General features: G+C 40.6%; 1 protein-coding gene across 3 annotated transcripts in view; it reads left to right on the forward strand.

Annotated features, from left to right (window-relative positions):
• ptprk (protein tyrosine phosphatase receptor type K) overlaps positions 1 to 20582 on the forward strand; it is a 553573-nt gene that overhangs the window by 416700 nt on the left and 116291 nt on the right. For 2 of the 3 annotated variants that reach the window (XM_068025166.1, XM_068025171.1), the window contains exon 12: positions 5760 to 5898. In XM_068025166.1, the coding sequence (XP_067881267.1) occupies positions 5760 to 5898 (139 nt within the window). The remainder of the gene's footprint in view (positions 1 to 5759; positions 5899 to 20582) is intronic. The other variant, XM_068025170.1, reaches the window with a different exon arrangement.

Below are 20582 nucleotides of genomic sequence, written 5' to 3' on the forward strand. Positions count from 1 at the left end.
CTTGTAAAAAGAGGGAGATTTGATATGACATTAATGAGATGCTTTTTTTTCAAACATAAACCAATATATATTGACAGTTGGTTTGTAAGTCTGAGGATTATTTTAATAATGCTTTTAAGAAAACTGGTACTTACTTACAGATATCCAGACAGATTAAAAAATCTCACTCTTCTCTGAAGAGAGTTCAGTCCGCCTTCAGATAATGGGGTGGTGCTGGGACACAAACTGTTATCAGTTGGTGGCAGAAGTGTGCTCAGACTAAAGCAGAGATCAGCGAGGAGCAGAGCATGGGCCAGGTAAGCAGAGCCCAGGGTTGGGACTGGAGCACAGGGACAGCACCAGTGGAGCAGAGGGAGAGCAGAAGCACATCTCCAGCCTGTGGCCCGGATCCCCGGAAGGTCTCTGCAGGGGCCCCAGGCATCCACAAACCCCTGCTTGAGAACTAGTGCACTAGTAAATCAATCCACCCACCCACCCACCGTCAAGTTTCATGGTCCACATGGTAGTTGTCTCCGTTTTTTTCCCTGCATCACATGCAAAAGAGAGATCAGCCCTGCCACCACAGTCACTATTGGCTGAAACATGTGTCTCCACACATCCCAGGAGATGTGATGAAGATTAACATTTCAGCAAACCAGTACAATAGAAAAAAATTGAATTTCCCTCAAAAAATCTAGAAAATACCTCAATGGCGTTTATCCAAACTTATGTAGGTTTTTTCTAATATCAGAAGAGGGATATATTCTGAACATATTTTAGAATAGAAACTCTTAACAATTGGTCAGCATTGCAGTGTTTGAATCCCAGTAATAGCATTTTAGTGCCCATGGTCAAGGCTTAAATCCAACAAAACTCTCCTGTTTGTGCATTAGGGAAGGATATCAGCCAGTGACCCAGATATTAATGTTACATCTTTGTGGTAAAAGCTCATAATATTTAAGAATATATATAATACTGCTTCCACAAAGCACTCATTCTAGTGTCTGTAATTGAAATCTATTTTAATGTACTGTTTGAATGCTAGCATTAGCATAATATCATTGTGCCAAATCTGAAAAATGATGTCTATTCATTTTAAAAGAAAAATATTGGGTTCCAAACAAATTTAACACATAGAGCTCTCCTCTGGTATCTAGTTTAATTGACATGATTGTGGTGGGGAAATAGAGTTGAGTGTATGGCACTAGCTGTGAGCAGCCATTTACAGCTTTGGCAAGATTGTTAGTGCACTTTTGTCACCAGACAATGTCATGCTGTTTGCTACTGCTGGCTAACATGCATGGGGATGCTAAATATCAACAGTGATCTATTTTAGTCTGCAAAACTTGTTTTTATTCATCGTTAAATAGAAGAGGAATTTCTGCAGTTTCCTTTGGTGAGAGGACAAAGAAACTAATATATGAAATTTATTGGGTTTATGCAATTTCAATCAGAGATATATAATCTGGCGACAAATGCTTCAAATCACTACAGAGCAATCAATCTCCTTTTCTCAATAAGCAGAAACTTGTTTTTGTTGTATTGCTGAACAAGAAATGAGGACAATTTTTCATCTAATATAACTGTAGCCCACGGTTTTGTTTCAAGGGGATGTAATAATGATCCTCAAAATACATATTATTTATGGACATTCTTGGTTTCACTGTATAAATTCTGGTGCTGTGATAGGCTAATATGTTCACTATTTCTCTGAATTGTGTTGAAGACTTTGACAAATTGTTGAAATTCAGAGTTTAGTGGGTGGCGTGCAGAACGATACAATAATTACAGAGATGTTCAGGAGTTGAAATGGGTCTTGCATGTGCAATATTTCAAACCAAATATATTAAAATTCCCTTATTCAGTATTAAATGTACTTTTGGACATGTTCTTGATCAAGAAAAAAATCTTGGATTTAATCAATGAAAATATTGCTCATGCTGGAATTCGGAATTAAAAGCAGTGTATGCCGGAAACACTCAGCAAGTCAGGTAGCATCTGTGGAGAGAGAAACAGAACTCATGTTTCAGGTAGTTGACCTTTCATCAGTTTTTATCACATTTAATACTGATTCATAAGATGGTTGTAACATCCGTGTTAAGCTTTGACTTTCATGTTAAGTCATGGCCAATTGATTATCTATTTCTCCATTGAGGGTGGTCTCTCTCTTTAATAAGTTGGGAACCAGACACTAACCTCTTTGTTGAATGAAAATATTGTAAATGTAAGTTTAGATTTCTATTCTTTGAGGCTTTACACATGTGAAAATGAGTTGCTCAGCATCATATGTAAGTACTCCTCAGTAAACATGTGTGAAGTGGAATAGTAACAGTAAGAGGAGAGCTTTGCTGCCCTCTACAGGATTGTTTTTTTTTTGACTGTCTTTTGTTGATTCAATTTACAATTATGGAATTAATGAGAAATTTGTTTACAGAGAATTATGGATAGTTGTAAAATCTTTCACATGGTAGTGTTTAGCATTCTGTGTATAGGTATAGTCAGATAGACCTACTGAAATGATCTGATAGACGTGGTAAGCTTCCATAACACTGCTGCCCAGAGTAGAGCATTTCCTTGTGCTACCATAATGGTCACTGCAAAAATAAATAGCATTGTCACCAAAATAATGTATAGGTTCGTCCATCTATGGCTGCAAATCTCTAATATAACCATAACCACTTAAACTATATTGGGGTTTTTCAAACAATGAAGTATTCAGGGCTGGTGGTGTAATTTTGTTTTTACAACTTTCAATGCTTATATTAGTCATTTTTTTTCCCAGTAGCATTAAATTTGAGCTTTATTGGTGCTTGTTTAACAGAGGTAAAACAAGAATAAAATTTGAGTGTAAAAAAAATGAAATATATTTACCTCCATTCACTAATGTGAGCACAAATGTTATTGAAAAACCTGTTATTACAAAGCAGGAAAACCCACCTTAGTCACATTAACTTTTGAAACAAAAATAGTGCCAGGTTAAAGGATTTTATTTTCCGTCTCTAATGGGGTAGCTTTAGCATTATTTACAGAATTTGTAATGCTGGATGAGTAAAGAAAGACTTTATTTTAGAGATAACATTATCCTTATAAATTTACCATACAAAATGAAGGCATACCACTCAACCTATAGTTGAACGATGCTTTGTTAAAAAGAGTGCAGTACATGTTACAGTTTGTAAATGTTTTGGAAGTATATTTGAGATTCTACATGTGAAAGTTCAATGCACAAAAATTAGGGGTAAAACTATGCAGTGAAGCATCATTTGCATATAATCAATTCCTTCTTTAAAAAAATGAAGCTGAACAACTTGGTTTGACAGCTTTCCTGCACAGTTAATGACAGTATTTGCAATGTTAGAGAGGTTACATTTAAGCAATATTTGATCACTAAATCTTCATCTTTAAAAGTGCAAAAGTAATTTATACCATTTCACTCAAAAATTTGATAAATCTGTGTCCACCTTAATGGCCAATTTAAATTTCTTTATGAACTAAACGTGACTTTCATTTAGAGATTTTTTTTTTACACAGTAAAACATATACACTTCCTAGTACTGTATACCCTATAGGCTGAATTTTGCCCTGTCCCGTGGAGACAGGACAGAAGTCGGGATCGGGAACAAAATCAGAAAATAGCGCATTGGGTTGGCTACCTAACGGGTTCCTGCCTCTGAGCAATCTTGCCAACCCGCCAGGATCTTGCTGACAGTCGCCAGGCTCCCGGCTGAGGCTGAGCCCAGAATTAAACTGGAGGCAGCCTCCCAGCAGTAGGCCGGGGGGCCATCGACACCACCTCACCATCACCCCAGCACGGACCTGCTGGGATGTAATGACCACGGCTCTTGTCGTGTGGAGGGGCTCCCCTTCTACACCGAGCCCCTCCACACCGATGGCCTGACAGCTGTGACCATGAGGGATTTTTAACTTTTTACAATCCTGCAGAGAGCACCTCTATTATGAGGCACCCTCATGGTCTCCTGCCTGCCTCAGCGGTGCCCAACTCTCCCATGAGGCTGCCAGCCAGACATCACAGCGGGCTGTCTGATTGGGACTCTCACTTCACTGGTTTACCTGCTTTCCTTAATTGTACGGGCCTCCCGGAGGCATCTTTTTACTTGGCCGTCTCCGCAAAGATCGTGACTGATGGCCACTTTTAAGTTCCCAACCCAGAATTGAGCCCGACGTTGGGATCCCAATGATCTGGGCAAAATCCAGCCCTTGTTTCATTGCGTACGACTTGGTAATGATTATATAGCAACCTAGACCTCATTCATTAAGTTCCTACAAGAGTGATAAAGAGTTGATTAATGATTAAAGGTTATTTCAGTTTTAATTGAGTGCCACAGTTCATACTGAGTGGAAAGAAAAATGGATGTTTGAAACAAGAGCTGTTTTTTTAATAGTGGCCCAGGTTTATCACTGATGTTAAATCGGATTGAATGTGCTTCCGATTCTTTACAAAAAATATTTTAAAACTCTAAATTTTGATCTCAATACATTTCAAAAATAACATGCTCAGTTTCAGGATAAACTTGTCCTTCAAAAAAATTATACTTAAATTTTGCATAATCCCAAACAAACAAAATTCATACAACACGAAGTTACTGAGTTCAAGAGCAAAATATGTTTAAATTACTTGATGCTGACTGTATTATAAAAGTGAATTATTCTATCCAAAAACACAAATCATCGGAAAGTACATGTGATTGGTTAACATCCCAGTAAAATGGGTTAGCATTTTAGGTGTATGCCTCATCTCGGTGATGAACACTTCGTCAGCATATTTCTGGACATGTAACAATTTACCAATATAAGGCATGATCTACAATGTGTAGTGACATTATAGATCCTTTCAAAAATAATTTGTTTAGCGTATTGCTGCAGAGATTGACCAGTACAATTCATCCAAAATATCCAACCATCTCATGATCAAATGCCTAAACCAATCCAATGCAATAATTTTGTTTTTCTCATGAGATATGTGCAATTTTAATTGCTATATTAATTTTAATGTTGACATGCCCATTAATAGCGCGTTTAATCTATCATTTACCTCATCAGAATTTAATTGAAGCTTCTTTGCACAAGTATGCTTTAATGCTTATTGTTTATAATAATGTAGTGGCAAGGTTACTTTAAATTTTCTTTTAAATATTGATTAAAGTGCCATTTAGGATATAAATTTTGCTGTGAAAATAATTTTGATCAGTGCTTGAACCTGTAGTACACCAACTGGACTTTCTCCTATATATAATTGATATTGCTAAGCATTAATACTTCAAGTTTTTATGTGTTTCTTTGCCTAGTTTTTTTTTAAACTGGTGAATGAGGGCTGTAACTTTTTTCATAAGTTTGTCTGATATTTGATGTCTTTGAGAATGGCACTTCACTATATAAATTCTTACTGCTAAAATGCAGAACTCAGAACCTCCCTGGTTTCAAGTTGACCAAATTGAATTATTTTCAATATATGTGCTATGAATATTTCTGGAACTGCAATATTTCTTTTCACAATGACACTGATGCTATTTCTTAAATTCATCACCCTTGTTCTTGATCATTAAAATTATTATGAAAATCACTTTTTTACTTGCTGAATTTATTAAGGTGGTGGAAAAATTAACATGGAGAAATGTAATTGTTACATAATGTGGGATGAAATGTTTTGTGAATTGTACCTGGATTTTTGAAGTGTGCTGTATGAATGTGACATTAACAATCATTTCCCTGTCAGCAATAATTACAAGCTTTCATGAAAATACTACTTCTGTCTAATTTAGCAGCCACCACTGAAGAACCTGAAGTGGTCCCTGACCCTGTCAAGCAAACTGATCGGGTCGTAAAAATAGCTGGAATTAGTGCCGGTATTCTGGTTTTCATCCTCCTCCTCCTGGTTGTGGTAATGATCATCAAGAGAAGGTACAAAATTACTTGTATGTCTAGAAAGAATGCAACCATTAATTGACTTATTACTTAAAAGCCAATACACATTACCAAAGCACTGTAAAATACTTGAAAGATGTGTTCTGTAAAAAGCCCTGATTTTTTAAATCAAATTATTTGATGTAAAACTACAGAGTTCCACAAAAGAAAGGAAAAACTAACTAGAATGCATATTGTTTATATATTTTATTTTAAAAAAGAATGTGAGACACCCAGTTGAAAACTACAAAAGGATGTAGAGGTGACCAGTTCTTGAGATCTAAATTATAAATTGGTACATTTTGTGGTCTCAAGTTTTTTTTTGAATGGTTTCACCTCGTATACATTTGGGCTTGCTTCCCACCTAACAAGGGCTTAACTGTATTGTAAAAAGGCCAGTGATTACTCTGTGTGAATACTTAAGTAATTTTCTGACATCATACTGCTAGTGGGGAACCCTGCCTGAAAATGTGAAATTTTCCAACCATTCACATTAATTGAATTTCTGATGCGTCTTTCCAATGGGTAGAGTAGAGCTCCTCATCAGGAGGGAACAGTTAGAAAATTATCCCTTTAGCTCTTTGAAAGTCAGACCTTTCTATGAAGCCTGAAAGGGAACACAGATGGACCCTTATATCTTCATATGTCATAGAGATGTCCCACCTTTTTGGGCTGCATAAATATAGCGAGGAAGGGATAAGTTTTCCTGCAAATTAAATAACTACATGAATTTGATAGAATGTTTTGAGATTAAGCAGGGAAAGATTTTTAAAAAGTAGGGACGCTGGCTTGATTCACCAGCTGAGAGTGTGACACAATGACTTGGGTGTAGGAAGAAGCTTTATCAAGAGGACAGTGGAAGAAGTGTTATAGGTAATGGTAGGGAACAGAGGAGGAAACGAGTGGAAGCAAGCTGTAGGACACTGTTTGGGGAGGTGGAAAATGGTCAGGAGATAGATAGGAAATTGTTGTAGGGAGCAGGTTGCAAAGTGGGGAGAGATGGCACAAGAACCATGAGAGGGCCTATAGTGGAAGCAGAACGGGTCATGAAGAGGTCACGTTATTTAAAAATATTTTCGATATTGTAGCGGAGATGGTGGTGGGTGGGGCGGAGGTGAGCGATGATATTATGCTTGTTAATGAAGTTAAATTTTTAAAATCAGAATATTAATTTGTTGTATTTATAGCCATGTTTCCTGACTTAATAGCAAGGTAGAAGGATAGTGTAGGAAGAGAGACAAAATGCAGCTGGGGTCAAGTGTAAAACAAGGGCTGAAAATCAACAATCATGCTCTGCAACTTGTGAACTATACCCACAGGTGATCTGTGAGACTGACCCTGTCAGAGTTCCTGGGATCAGGCAATTTAAATGTGGGAACGATTAACAGGAAGTGCCACATAGGAACAGGAGTAGGCCATGTAACTCTTGAGCCTGTTCTCCCAATCAGTGAGATCAGGACTGATCTGTGACCTAACTCCATATATCCTTTGCAAGTTATGCCTTAGATTTTTTGTTATCAATCTCATATTTAAAATTAACAATTGATCTAGCATCAAATTGCCGTTTGTGGAAGAGCATTCCAAACTACTACCACCATTTGCGTGAAGAAATGTTTCCTAATTTTGCTTAGCCCTAGACTTGCCAAAGAGCGAAAATAGTTTATCTCTACCTACCTCATTGGTTCACCTTAATATCTAGAAAACTTTGAGCAAATCACCCCTCAACCTTCTAAATTCTAGGGAATTTCCAGTGCCGGCCAAGCATATTTCAGTTTGTAAGCTGCTGCGCCAAACAAATTAAAAGGCCCACACGTTTAACTGAATAGGCCATGGACAACAAAAAAAAATTAAAGGAAACTTTGAATGCAACCCTAGTTTGTGTAATCTCTCCATATAATTTAATCCTTAAAGTCCAGGTAACATTTTGGTAAATCTACACAGAACTCCCTCCAAGGCCTATATGTTCCTCCTAAAGTTTGGTGCCTAGGACTACTTGCAATACTCCAGGTGTGTGCTAACCAGCTGAAACATAACTTATATTCCTTTATACCCTTATATGCTAATCCTCTAGATATAAAGGCCAGAATTCCATCAGCCTTTTTGATTTATTTTCTGTACATGTTCATGACATTTTAATGGTCTATGTGCCTGGACCCCCAAGTCTCTTTGAATCTCTACTGTTTCCAGCTTTTCACAATTTAGAAATTACCCTGTTCTATCCATTTTAAGTCCAAAATGAATGACCTCACATTTACCTACATTGAAATCCATTTGTCAAAGTTTTACCCATTCACTTAATCTATCAATATCTCTTTGTAATTTTATGCTTCCATCTACATTGCTTACAGTGCCACCTATCTTTGTGTCATCAGCAAAGTTGGATATGTGGCTTTCTATTCCATCATCCAAGTTGTTTATAAGTATGGTGAATAGTCGAGGCCCCAACATACATACTTGGGGAACACCACTGGTCACATCCTGACAATTAGGATGCCTGTCCATTATCCCAATTCTCTGTCTCTTGCCACTCAGACAATTTTCTAACTGGGTCAATAACTTTAACTTCAGCTAACCATTTTATTTGAGGGACTGTGCCAAATGCCTTCTGGGAGTGCATATAAACAACATCCATAGACATTCCCCTGCCCACTACTTTAGTCACCTTTTCAAAAAAATTCAGTCAGATTCGTCAGGCCTGACCTCCCCTTTACAAATCCATGCTGGCTCTCTCTGATGAGCTGAAAATGTTCAATGTGTTCAGGCACCCCACCCTCAATTATAGACTCCAGCAATTTCCTGACAACAGATGTTAGGCCATTTTGCCTATAATGCCCTGGTTTTCCTCTCTCTGCTTTTTTAAATAAGAAAAATCTAAAGGAATGGTTCTCGAATTGAGAGAATTTTGGAAGATTATAGTTAAGGCATTGCAATATTTTCACCCACTTCCTTTAAAACCTTGGGATGGGAACCATCTGGTCCTGAGGATTTGTCACTCTTTAGTACTATTATTTTCTTCATTAAGTTAATTTTGGTGAGTCTCTTCTCTGATTCAGTATTAGTTTCCTTGAGATGTCTGGCATGCTGACCTCTTCCTCCACTGTAAATACTGATGCAAAGTAATTATTCAGCATGTTTGCCACTTCTTTTTCTTCAGTCACAGTATTACCATTATCAGTTTTCAAGGGGTACACATGGCTTCTGACCGCTCTCATTTTCCTAATATAATTGTGAAAAATTTTGTGTTGATTCCTTGCAAGTTTCTTTTTGTAGTTCCATGTTGTAACTGTTACTATCTGTTTTACCACCCTTTGTTGATCTGTGTATCTGGCCCAATGTCAGGATCTGTGCCATTTTTTGAATGCTTTTTCTTTTAGTCTATGGTGACACTTACCTTTTTTAGTTGCCTGAGGCCATCAATTTTGGCAAATAATTTTTGGCTCTTCAGGACCATTAACTGGTTCTGGATGACTAATAATTTTTTGAACTCCCACTGATCTGCTGTTTTACCCGTTAACAGCTTTGTCCAGTTTACTGTGGAAGTCTCTGTCTCATCCCATTAAAGCCAGCTTTACCTAAATCTAGAACCTTAGTAGCTGTTTTGTTTTTCTCACTTTCAAACACTACCGTGAACTCCATCATGTTATGATCGCTATTGGATAATTGTTCATGCACAGATAGGCTGTTAAGTAAATCTGGCTCATGACTCAGTATTAAATCTAATATGGCATGCCCTTTATTGGCTGTAGGACATATTGCTGCAGAAAACTATCCCAAGCATACTCAAAAAAAAAAATCCACTAGCTTTCTGGCATGTGCTAGTCTGCTTATCCCAACCTTTATAAAAGTTAAAATCCCCCATTAAATGCACTCTGCCTTTGCCACACGTTTGTCTAATCTCTGCATTTATACAATTCACCATTTCACAGCTGCTACCAGGGGGCCTATGCACAACTTGCACTATGGTCTTAAATCCTCTTTATTAATTCTACCGATAAAGTCTCCACTGCCTGCTTACCTCTCTTTATATCCTGTCTTACCATTGAAATGACTTCATCCTTTATCACAAAGGCTACTCCTTCCCTTTTACCATTTCGTCTATCGTTCCTGTAGACCAGGGGTGTCCAACCTCTTTGTGGGGTGGGGGGGGGCCCACATTACAATTTTTGTCCTACAAAGGAGGCTGGTGAGAAAACTTAAGAAAGATAAAGGTATTAAAAATTTATCTTGCTATTAATCAAAACAACAACAAACGTGCATTTTTGTGAGGAAGCTTGAAATGAGAAGACTAGTTTACTGACTAACTTTCTCATTACTATGTTGAACATTGATTTAATGACATACTAGGCATTGTTTTTTCTTGCATAAGTACTCAATCTCTGTCTGCGCGCTTGATGTAGCGATGCGGAGTATTCCGGATAGATATCCATTTGTCAGGAGTGATCTTGATCTCTTTCTCTTCCCTCTCCTCTCTCTCTCTCTGTCTCTCTCCCCCCTCTATCTCTCCCTCTCCCCGCGCCCCTCCTTGTATGTCTGTCTCTCTCCACCCTATCTCTGTCTATCTCTCTCTCTCTCTTTCCCCCCCCCCCTCACTGTCTCTCCCTCCCCCCCATCTGTGTGTTTCTCTCCTCCGCTCCCTCCACTCTCCCCGCCCCCGCTCCCTCTACTCTCCCAGCCTCCGCTCCCTCCATTCTCCACTCCCCGCTCTCCGCTCCTTCCACTCACTATAAATGTGCATAATAGAGGCAGGCTGGGAATGCGGCTTCTCTGCTGGGCACAGCTATGTCGTGTGGGAGCGGAGTCCTAACAAATCTACAGCTGTCAGCCGAGGTGCCTGACATTCCGGCAGTTTACATCCACAGGTTGGATGGAAACCTTTTGAGGCCAGGAGTCTGACCCGCAGGCCGTATGTTGGACAACCATGCTGTAGACCTTATAATCTTGTATATTTAGTTCCCAGTCTTGATCATCTTGCAGCCATGTCTCAGTAATGGCTACCATGTCATCGCCTCCAAGTTGCAATTGTACCTTCAATTCATCCAATTTGTTGCTTATACTCGGTGCGTTTGTATAAAGAAGGTTTATTGGGGTCACACACCCTAACCTGTCGTAGAGATACAGCACTGAAACAGGCCCTTTGGCCCACCGAGTCTGTGCCGACCATCAACCACCCATTTTATACTAATCCAACATTAATCCCATATTCCCTATCATATCCCCACCTTCCCTCAATTCTCCTACCACCTACCTACACTAGGGGCAATTTACATTGGCCAATTTACCTATCGACCTGCAAGTCTTTGGCTGTGGGAGGAAACGGAGCATCCGGCGGAAACCCACGCGGTCACAGGGAGAACTTGCAAACTCCACACAGACCGTACCCAAAACTGAACCCGGGTCGATGGAGCTGTGAGGCTGCAGTGCTAACTGTCCTTCAGCTCTAATATTTTACTCACAGTTCTTATTTCTCCTGGTTTAATTATTTTACATCTTTTAGTTTTACCTTTACCAGTAGTGCCTAAAGCAAAATTTCTGACTCTTAATCTACTCTCTTCCCTGACTTCCATTCGATGGTTGCTGAAATGTGGGTGGTTATGAGGACAGTGGCCTCCTGTACTGTTCCATGACACCATCTCCATAGATAACCATTATAAGCATAACTGCAAGGAAGTGAAGTCAAGTGTTAGTCTATAGCTGACATTATAGTCACTGGATCTCCCAACCCTAAGCTGCATTGTAGTCACAGATCACCTGGCAGCAGATAACAAAGATGTGCATTTGTTTTCTATGTTCTGTTTCCCACAATTATTGTCAGTTTGGAGTGCCAAGGCTCAGTACATGGTCGGTAAAATTTTGCCAGCTGCGGCCAATCAAGCTGTGGTAGCTGTCGATCGTCCTGTCTTGCTTTCTTTTAGGCAGTGCCACTAAAAGCACAATATACTGGGAATTGTCTGTTTCTGGAAAAGCAACCAATATTACTGTTAATTAGGCATTCATATATCTTAATGTTGCCATCTTATTGATGTTATCAAGTTTGTTGTCCTGTCTTCTGCCAGGAGCAGGAGTCACCAAGTACACTAATCATCTATCAAAGCAAGGTATGTTGGTGACATTCTGTATGTTATGCATACTGGGAGGTGAGCACAATGCAAATATACTGTAGTCTGACCTGCCTGGCATCCTTTCCTTGGCAATCCTCTTCCAAACACCTCAGATAGGGATAACCCAATTAGGAAGCTCATTGGTCCCAGTAATGGCCCACGAGAAAGGGCTTTTTTTTTTAAAAGAACAGTTGGCACAAAGGCCTACAAGAATGCAAGTGCCAGTGAGCAGAAAAATCACAAACTGTCCAGAAATGCATCTTTTTGTGTTACTGTGCTCTTTAAATCAATTGCCTCCTGTCTTTTCATTCCCAAGCAACACTGGTTGTCTAGTTTTCTTAATATTGTTCACACTGTATGCCCTGCATTTTTGAACAAAGCAAATTTGCAACAGGACATCTCTGCCCCATTTCTATGCTTAACCAAAGCTCGCACCTGTTTTTGAGTGTAAAGTAGGCTCTCAAGTCTCTCTAATGACATTAAGTATGGTATATTCAGCCTGATCGGTCCTCACAAATCTCCTGAATAGGCTTGTCTTTCATAGAGGAAGTCAAACTGTTGTGATCAAACAGCAGCTTTCAAGTGCACACCTGTGATGTTTCAAACACCCAGCTGTTTAATCCTTTTTTTTGTGAAACACAGGACCTGGATCACTGTCATTGATGTAAAGGACCCAGACAGGGTTGCCAGCTCTGGTTGTGCTTGTAGCTGGAAGCTTTATTGCATATGCCCTCCCATCTTCAACTATCGCAACCACATACTCCCACTGTTGGTTGCCTAATGTCCACCCTTGCACTGCTTTTGCACACCAATTTGAAAGCGAACAGACTCTTCATTATCCAATTGGATTGTTCTTGATAGTCAGTCAAATGGACTTCGTTCCATATCTCCAATCCTAAAAAATGAAAGTGGACAAAAACGTTAGGAAAATGCACAGTTTTTCTTTAATGCCCCTATGATAGTTCTCCTAGATTTTCTCATCCGTGTCTGAGAGATTAATCTTTAATTCTGGAGACACCAGGACATTCTTGGAGGATTGACAACTCTTGTCCCAGATAAAGTCAATAATACCTGTTCTTATGAAAGGTTACAAATCCAAAACATCATAACCTTTCATTTCTCTCTACAAGTGCTGACTGACTTACTATGTATTTCTAGCATTTTATTTCCAGCTATTTCAGATTACCAATATTTGCAATTTATTTATTTTTCTTTATCAATAATGTCTGACATTTTATTCTGTTCTGTTTTTAAAATATAATACATCCCAAATGTGGTAGTAACGGAAACATATGATCAATGCGATATCTTGGCTGATTACGATCTGAGGTGGTTGGGGAAGAATTTCCCATATATTTATTCCTCTTTTTGGACCTAGGATTTTTTTGTGGGTGTTTTCTTCTCCCAGAAGTTTATATGGCTTCTAGAGGATAGGAAATGTCTAGTTATGCTCCAGACATCATTTGTGTGGGGTAGGCTTGCTGGGCCAGCTGGTCTTTTCTTGCCCACCATTTTCATATGTTCGTGGATATAAAGGATTTCCTTTTTATTTTAATAATCTACAGGATTCTCCAAAACATTTTTGGAAAATGGTATAATACTGTGGTATGTAGGAAAGTATAGGACCGCAGAAGACTTTATTCCACTTGGCCAGCTCTAAAGACTAATGCCCCTCAATCATCCACCCCCTCAAATACCTATCCAATAATTCATCGAATCTGCATTAACTGACTCTCTCAGTAGCATGTCCCACATGTTCGCCATCCCCTGCATTAAGTAGTTAAATCCAAATGATGTACTTGATCTCTTCTCAGCTTGAGATTAGGTTCTAGAGTATGTCACAATCCCAAACATATTATCAGGATCCTGTGGTTCTACAAGTCTCTGCCAATCTTGAAAATATTATGGGAATTCAATTTATTGTATCTTCCTTAAGTTTTCTAGCCACCAGAGAAGATGGTGGCGTAGTGGTAATGTCACTGGACTAGTATACAGGTGGACCAGGCTAGTGCCCTGGGAACAGAGGTTCAAATCCCACCATAGTAGCAAGGTTTGCACTGGAGTGCTGACTTGGGGCTGCATTAGAGTGCTAAAGTGGGAGTTTTGTGACTGAGGGTAATTAAGGGTTAGTTTTATCTAAGGTCTAGTCTTTTATTTAGCAAATTAACTTAACAGTTGCTGTTTGGGTTGGAGAAGGTGAGTTTTAGACCAGCTTTAAACAGAATTCACTCAGGCTCTGCTTGCAGCTGCACCTTGTTAATTAGATAACTGGCTTAAACCAGTTTTCAGGGGCTAGAGTCAGACAGTATAAAAGTGGGCCATCTTACAGTGTTGACTTTGCTTGCACTGGAGTGCTGACTTGAGGCGGCATTAGAGTGCTATAGTGGGAGTTTTGTGACTGAGGGAGTTCAGTGAGGAGGGAGTGAGGAGCTCCTTTCATTTCCTACCTGTCCACAAAGAGCGTGAGGGGAGCCAAGAGTTTCCAAAGAGCACAGCTGACTGGTGAGTAAGTCCTGGTGGGTATTTTTCAAACTGGATTGAATTGTAAATCATTGTTTTAGCAAGATTTTTTTTTATTTATTATAATAGTCTTCTAAAGCTTTAAATTTAAAGGGTTTAGTCATGGCAGGAGAGCTTAAAGCGTGGTTTGCTCCTCTTGCTGCATGTGCGCAATGGCGGCTGGAAACACTGTGGAGCATCCGCAAGTCTGAGAGCATCATGGGTAGCACGTTTAGAGAGGTGGTCGCACCGCAGCTGAAGGGACTTGAGGAAGGGAGGGAATGGGTGACCACCAGGCAGTCCAAGAGAAACAGGCAGGTAGTTCAGGAGTCCCCTGGGGTCCCGCTTGCAAATCGGTATTCCATTTTGGAGGCTGATGAGGCTGTTTCCTCTAAGGAGTGCGGACAGAGCCAAGCTTCTGGCGCCACAAAAAAAATAAATCAACTACGTCTTGCTAAAACAATGACTTACAATTCAAGCAGCCTGTCTGCACAGGAAAGGGGAAAGAGAAGAAGAACAATAGTAATAGGGGATTCTATAGTCAGGGGAACAGATAGGTGCTACTGTGGCCGTCAACGTGACTCCAGGATGGTGTGTTGCCTCCCTGGTGCCAGGGTCCAGGATGTCACTGAATGGCTGCAGGGCATCCTGAAGGGGGAGGGTGATAAGGCAGAGATCATGGTACATGTTGGTACCAATGACATCGGTAGAAAGAGGGATGAGGTCTTGCATCAAGAATTCAGGGAGTTAGGCAGTAGACTAAAAAGCAGGACCTCTTGGGTTGTAATCTCTGGATTACTCCCAGTGCCACGTGCTAGTGAGGATAGAAATAGGAGAATAGCACAGATGAATGTGTGGCTTAAGAGTTGGTGCAGGAGGGAGGGTTTTAGATCCCTGGACCACTGGGACCGTTTATGGGGAAGGTTGGACCTGTACAAGCGGGATGGTCTACATCTGAACCAGAGGGGGACTAACATCTTACTGGCGGGTTTGCTACTGCTGTTGGGAGGAGTTTAAACTAATTTGGCAGGGGGAGGGGACGCAGGCTCCTAGCAGAATAGGGACACAGCTAAACACTGGAAAGCAAACAAGTCAGAGGGAATACAGCGGAAGTAAGTTTCAAGGGAGTAAGATAGGGATGGATGGCCTCTATTTTAATGCTAGGAGTATTACAAGTAAAACGGATGAGTTAAGGGCAATGATTGACACGTGGAATTGTGATTTAGTAGCCATCACGGAGGCATGGTTGAAGGAGGGGCAGGATTGGCAGCTCAATATCCCAAGATATAGAATCTTCAGGCGAGAAAGAGGAAGGGGGCATTGCAATATTAGTTAAGAAGTCAGTTACTGCAGTAAGGAGAGATGATATCTTGGAGGGGCATCAAATGAAGCTTCATGGGCAGAGTTTAGGAACAAAAAAGGGACAGCAACATTGCTAGGTGTTTGTTATAGACCCCCAGATAGTCAGCGGGAAATTGAGGAGCAAATATGTGCGCAATTCGCAGAGGTGTGTAAAAACAATAATAGGGTAATTATATGAGGTGATTTCAACTTTCCCAACATTAATTGGGATAGTCATCGTGTTAAGGGCTTAGATGGAGTGGAGTTCTTAAAATGTATACAGGAGAACCTGTTAGCTCAATATGTAGAGGATCCAACAAGGGAGGGTGCAGTGCTGGACCTAATTCTGGGGAATGAAGCCGGACAGGTGGTTGATGTGTTGGTGGGGGAGCATTTTGGTGATAGCGACCACAGCATGGTACAATTTAAGCTTGTTATGGAGAAAGAAATAGACAAGTTGCATAAAAAGTTTTTGGATTGGAGGAGAGCGAATTTTAGTAAAATAAGGCAGGATCTGGCCAAGGTAGACTGGAAAGAGTTACTTGTCGGGAAATCTACGAAGAGCAGTGAGGGACATTCAAAAAGGAAATGGGGAGGGTACAGGCCCAACATGTTCCCTCTCGGGTAATAGGTAGGAGCAGCAAGCCCAGAGAACTATGGATGACCAAAAACATTCAGGGTATGATGAGAAGGAAAAGAGAGGCTTTTAGCAAATACAAGGAGAGCAAATCAACTGAAGCATTAGTGGAGTACAGAAAGTGTAGGATGGAGCGAAAAGAAAGCAATTAGGAGAGCAAAGAGGGGATATGAGAAATCTCTGGCTGGTAAAAGTAGGGAAAATCCCAAGATATTCTATAAGTATATCAATGGGAAGAGGATAACCAGGGAAAGAGTAGGACCCATTAGAGACCAAGGGGGAAATTTATGGGTGGAGCCAGAGGACATTGGTAGGGTGTTGAACGAATACTTCACATCTGTCTTCACCCAAGAGAATGAGGATGTAGATATGGAACTCAGAGAGAGAGACTGTGAGGTTTTTGAGCAAATTGTCATAGGGAGTGACAAGGTATTGGAGGTTTTGGCAGGCTTAAAAGTGGACAAATCTCCAGGTCCGGACGATTTGTGTCCCAGGATACTGTGGGAGGCGAGGGTGGAGATTGCAGGGGCTCTGACCCTAATTTTTAAATCTTCTCTGGCCACGGGGGATGTGCCAGAGGACTGGAGAACAGCTAATGTGGTCCCACTATTTCAGAAAGGTTGTAGAGATAAGCCAGGGAACTCCAGACCCGTGAGTCCAACGTTAGTGGTAGGGAAACTATTGGAGAAAATTCTGACGGAGAGAATCGATCTCCACTTGGAGAGGCAAAATTTGATTAGGAATAGTCAGCATGACTTTGTCAGAGGGAGGTCATGCCTAACAAATTTGATTGGATTTTTGAGCATGTGACCAGGTGTGTAGATGAGGGTAGTGCAGTTGATGTAGTTTATATGGATTTCAGCAAAGCCTTTGACAAGGTCCCACATGGGAGACTTATCAAGAAAGCAAATGCACATGGGATACAAGGTAACTTGATAAGGTGGATTCAAAATTGGCTTAGCTGTAGGAGACAGAGAGTGATGACAGACGGCTGTTTTAGTGACTGGAAGCCAGTGTCCAGTGGCGTACCACAGGGATCTGTGCTGGGTCCCCTATTGTTTGTCATTTATATAAACGACATAGATGACTATGTGGGGGTTAGGATCAGTAAGTTCGCGGATGACACAAAGATTGGCTGAGTGGTTAACAGTGAGGTTGAGTGTCTTGGGTTACAGCAAGATATAGACGGGATGGTCAAATGGGCAGACAAGTGGCAGATGGAATTTAACCCTGAAAAGTGTGAGGTGATACACTTTGGAAGGAGTAATGTGACATGGAAATATTCAATGAATGGCCTGACACTGGGAAGTTCCGAGGAACAAAGGGACCTTGGCGTGTTAGTCCATAGATCTCTGAAGGCAGAAGGACATGTTAATAGGTTGGTAAAAAAGGCATATGCGACACTTGCCTTTATCAATCGAGGCATAGATTACAAAAGCAGGGAGGTCATGTTGGAGTTGTATAGAACTTTGGTAAGGCCACAGCTGGAGTACTGTGTGCAATTCTGGTCGCCACATTATAGGAAGGATGTGATTGCACTGGAGGGGCTGCAGAGGCGATTCACCAGGATGTTGCCTGGGATGGAACATTTAAGCTATGACGAAAGGTTGAATAGTCTGGGGTTGTTTTCGCTGGAGCAGAGAAGACTGAGGGGTGACCTGATCGAGGTGTACAAGATTATAAGGGGCATGGACAGGGTGGATAGGGAGCAGCTGTTCCCCTTAGTTGAAGGGTCAGTTATGAGGGGACACAAGTTTAAGGTGAGGGGCGGGAGGTTTAAGGGGGATTTGAGGAAGAACTTTTTTACCCAGAGGGTGGTGACGGTCTGGAATGCACTGCCTGGGAGGGTGGTAGAGGCGGGTCGCCACACATCCTTTAAAAAGTACCTGGATGAGCACTTGGCAAATCATAACATTCAAGGCTATGGGCCAAGTGCTAGCAAATGGGATTAGGTAGACTGGTCAGGTGTTTTAATGCATCGGTGCAGACTCGATGGGCCAAAGGTCCTTTTCTGTAATGTATTATTCTGTGATCAGAGTAAACCATTCAACCTCTTCTCTTAACTTAGCCTATGCCTGGTGTCAGTTTTGTTGTCTTTTTCAGAAATGTCTGGATGTTCTTGCTATTGTTACTGTGATCAAGATTGTACACAGTACTCCAGGTGTATTTGTAAAGGCACAGTAGCATAATGATTATGTTACTGGACTATCAATCCATAAACCTGGACTAATGATCCAGAGACTTTAGTTATTTAAATAAAACTGGAGTAATAAAAAACTAGTTTGTGTAATGGTGACCATGAAACTACCAGATTGTTCTAAAAACCCATCTGGTTCACCAGTGTCCTTCAGGGAAGGAAACCTGCTGTCCCTGCCCTGGTCTGGCCTGTATGCGACTCCAGACCCACAGCAATTTGCTTAACTCTTAACTACTTCTAACGTAGCCTGGCAGGCCACTCAGTTAAGGGCAAGTAGGGATTGGCAATAACCAGCGACGCCCACATCCCATGAATGTTTTTTTCAAAAAAGGTGCTCATTATCACATTATATCATATTAATGGGAGTGGTGCAGTGGTTAGCACCGCAGCCTCACAGCTCCAGCGACCCGGGTTCAGTTCTGGGTACTGCCTGTGTGGAGTTTGCAAGTTCTCCTTGTGACCACATGGGTTTCCGCCGGGTGCTCCGGTTTCCTCCCACCGCCAAAGACTTGCAGGTTGATAGGTAAATTTGCCATTGTAAATTGCTCCTGGTGTAGGTAGGTGGTCGGGAATATGGCATTAATGTAGGAGGGGATGTGGTAGGGAATATGGGATTAATGTAGGATTAGTATAAATGGGTGGTTGATGGTCGGCACAGAATCAGTGGGCCAAAGGGCCTGTTTCAGTGCTGTATCTCTAAATTAAATTTTTTTAAAATAAAAAAATCACCTAGGATTTGTTCTCCACCCAAACTGTACATGCTGAGATCCAATTACCTCTCCTTCCTGTTGCCACACTTGACTATTGGCATCAGTGTGCTATCCACAGTTCTTCCAGGCCCCATCTATCTCTTGTGCCATGTGTTTTGGAGTTATTTACTGTATATTCATTGTTAATCTCCCTCCCTTGATCTCTTTGCCTTTGTCCACATTAAAAGTCATTTGCCTCTCAGCCCACATTCCCAACCTATTCAAATCTCTTCACATTTGTTTTGTCTCTTCCCTATTTTTTAGACTCCTCCCCCTATTTATTGTAAATTTCAGAATTAGATGTTTTTTCTCTCTATACCCAGCTGCACATCATTTATGTACACTAAACAACAATGCCCCAAACTTTGCTTCCTGTGGCCTGCAAATCATTGATACATCTCTGTTTGCACCTATCCATTGCTTGCTCTAGTTTAGCCAATTTTCAATCCATTTTGGAAGCTTGCCTTCTATTTCAAGCTTTCTTGTGAAGTAATTACTTATGTGATCCAGCATCAAAACTTTCATTAAAATCTAAATATACTGAATACATGGAATTTCTATTGTCAGCAATGGCCATCAATTTCTCAAAAGACTTCAACAAATTTGAAAGGGAGGAGCTCCCTCCCATAAATCTATGTTGACATCCTCTTAAAATAGCATACACATCTACGTGTTTCATTATCTCCATCTTTCTGGAGGCGTTTTAATATTCTGCCCAGAACAGATGTGAGGCTCACTGGCTTGTAAGGTCAGGCTTCCATGTGCCCTTTTCAAGATTAATTTTATGTTAGCTATTTTCCGGTCCTTTGGGAATATTCCCATTTTTAATGATTTCCTAAAGATGGTTTCAAGGGTGTGTGATCAATTGCACCAGCCACTTGTTTTGTTTCCCTTTGATTTCCTCAGTCTATCTTATTTCAAATTTTTGTTGCTTTTAGTACATTCTCTGTATCTTGAAATTCAACTTTTTGTGTCGGGAAACTCTCTGTGATCTGCACTGTAAACAAGAAGTGTAAAATTTGCTATTCCTTGGTCACTTAATATCATATCACCTTTGTGATCTATCAGTGGCCACACAATTTATTTAGTTCTTTTAACATGTTAGTTGCACATATATTTCTAGAAATGCTTAACAGTACTGTTAATATTCTTTGTCCTAA

Source organism: Heterodontus francisci, chromosome 3 (assembly GCF_036365525.1).
Source record: "Heterodontus francisci isolate sHetFra1 chromosome 3, sHetFra1.hap1, whole genome shotgun sequence".
In the NCBI taxonomy this organism is placed as follows: domain Eukaryota; kingdom Metazoa; phylum Chordata; class Chondrichthyes; order Heterodontiformes; family Heterodontidae; genus Heterodontus; species Heterodontus francisci.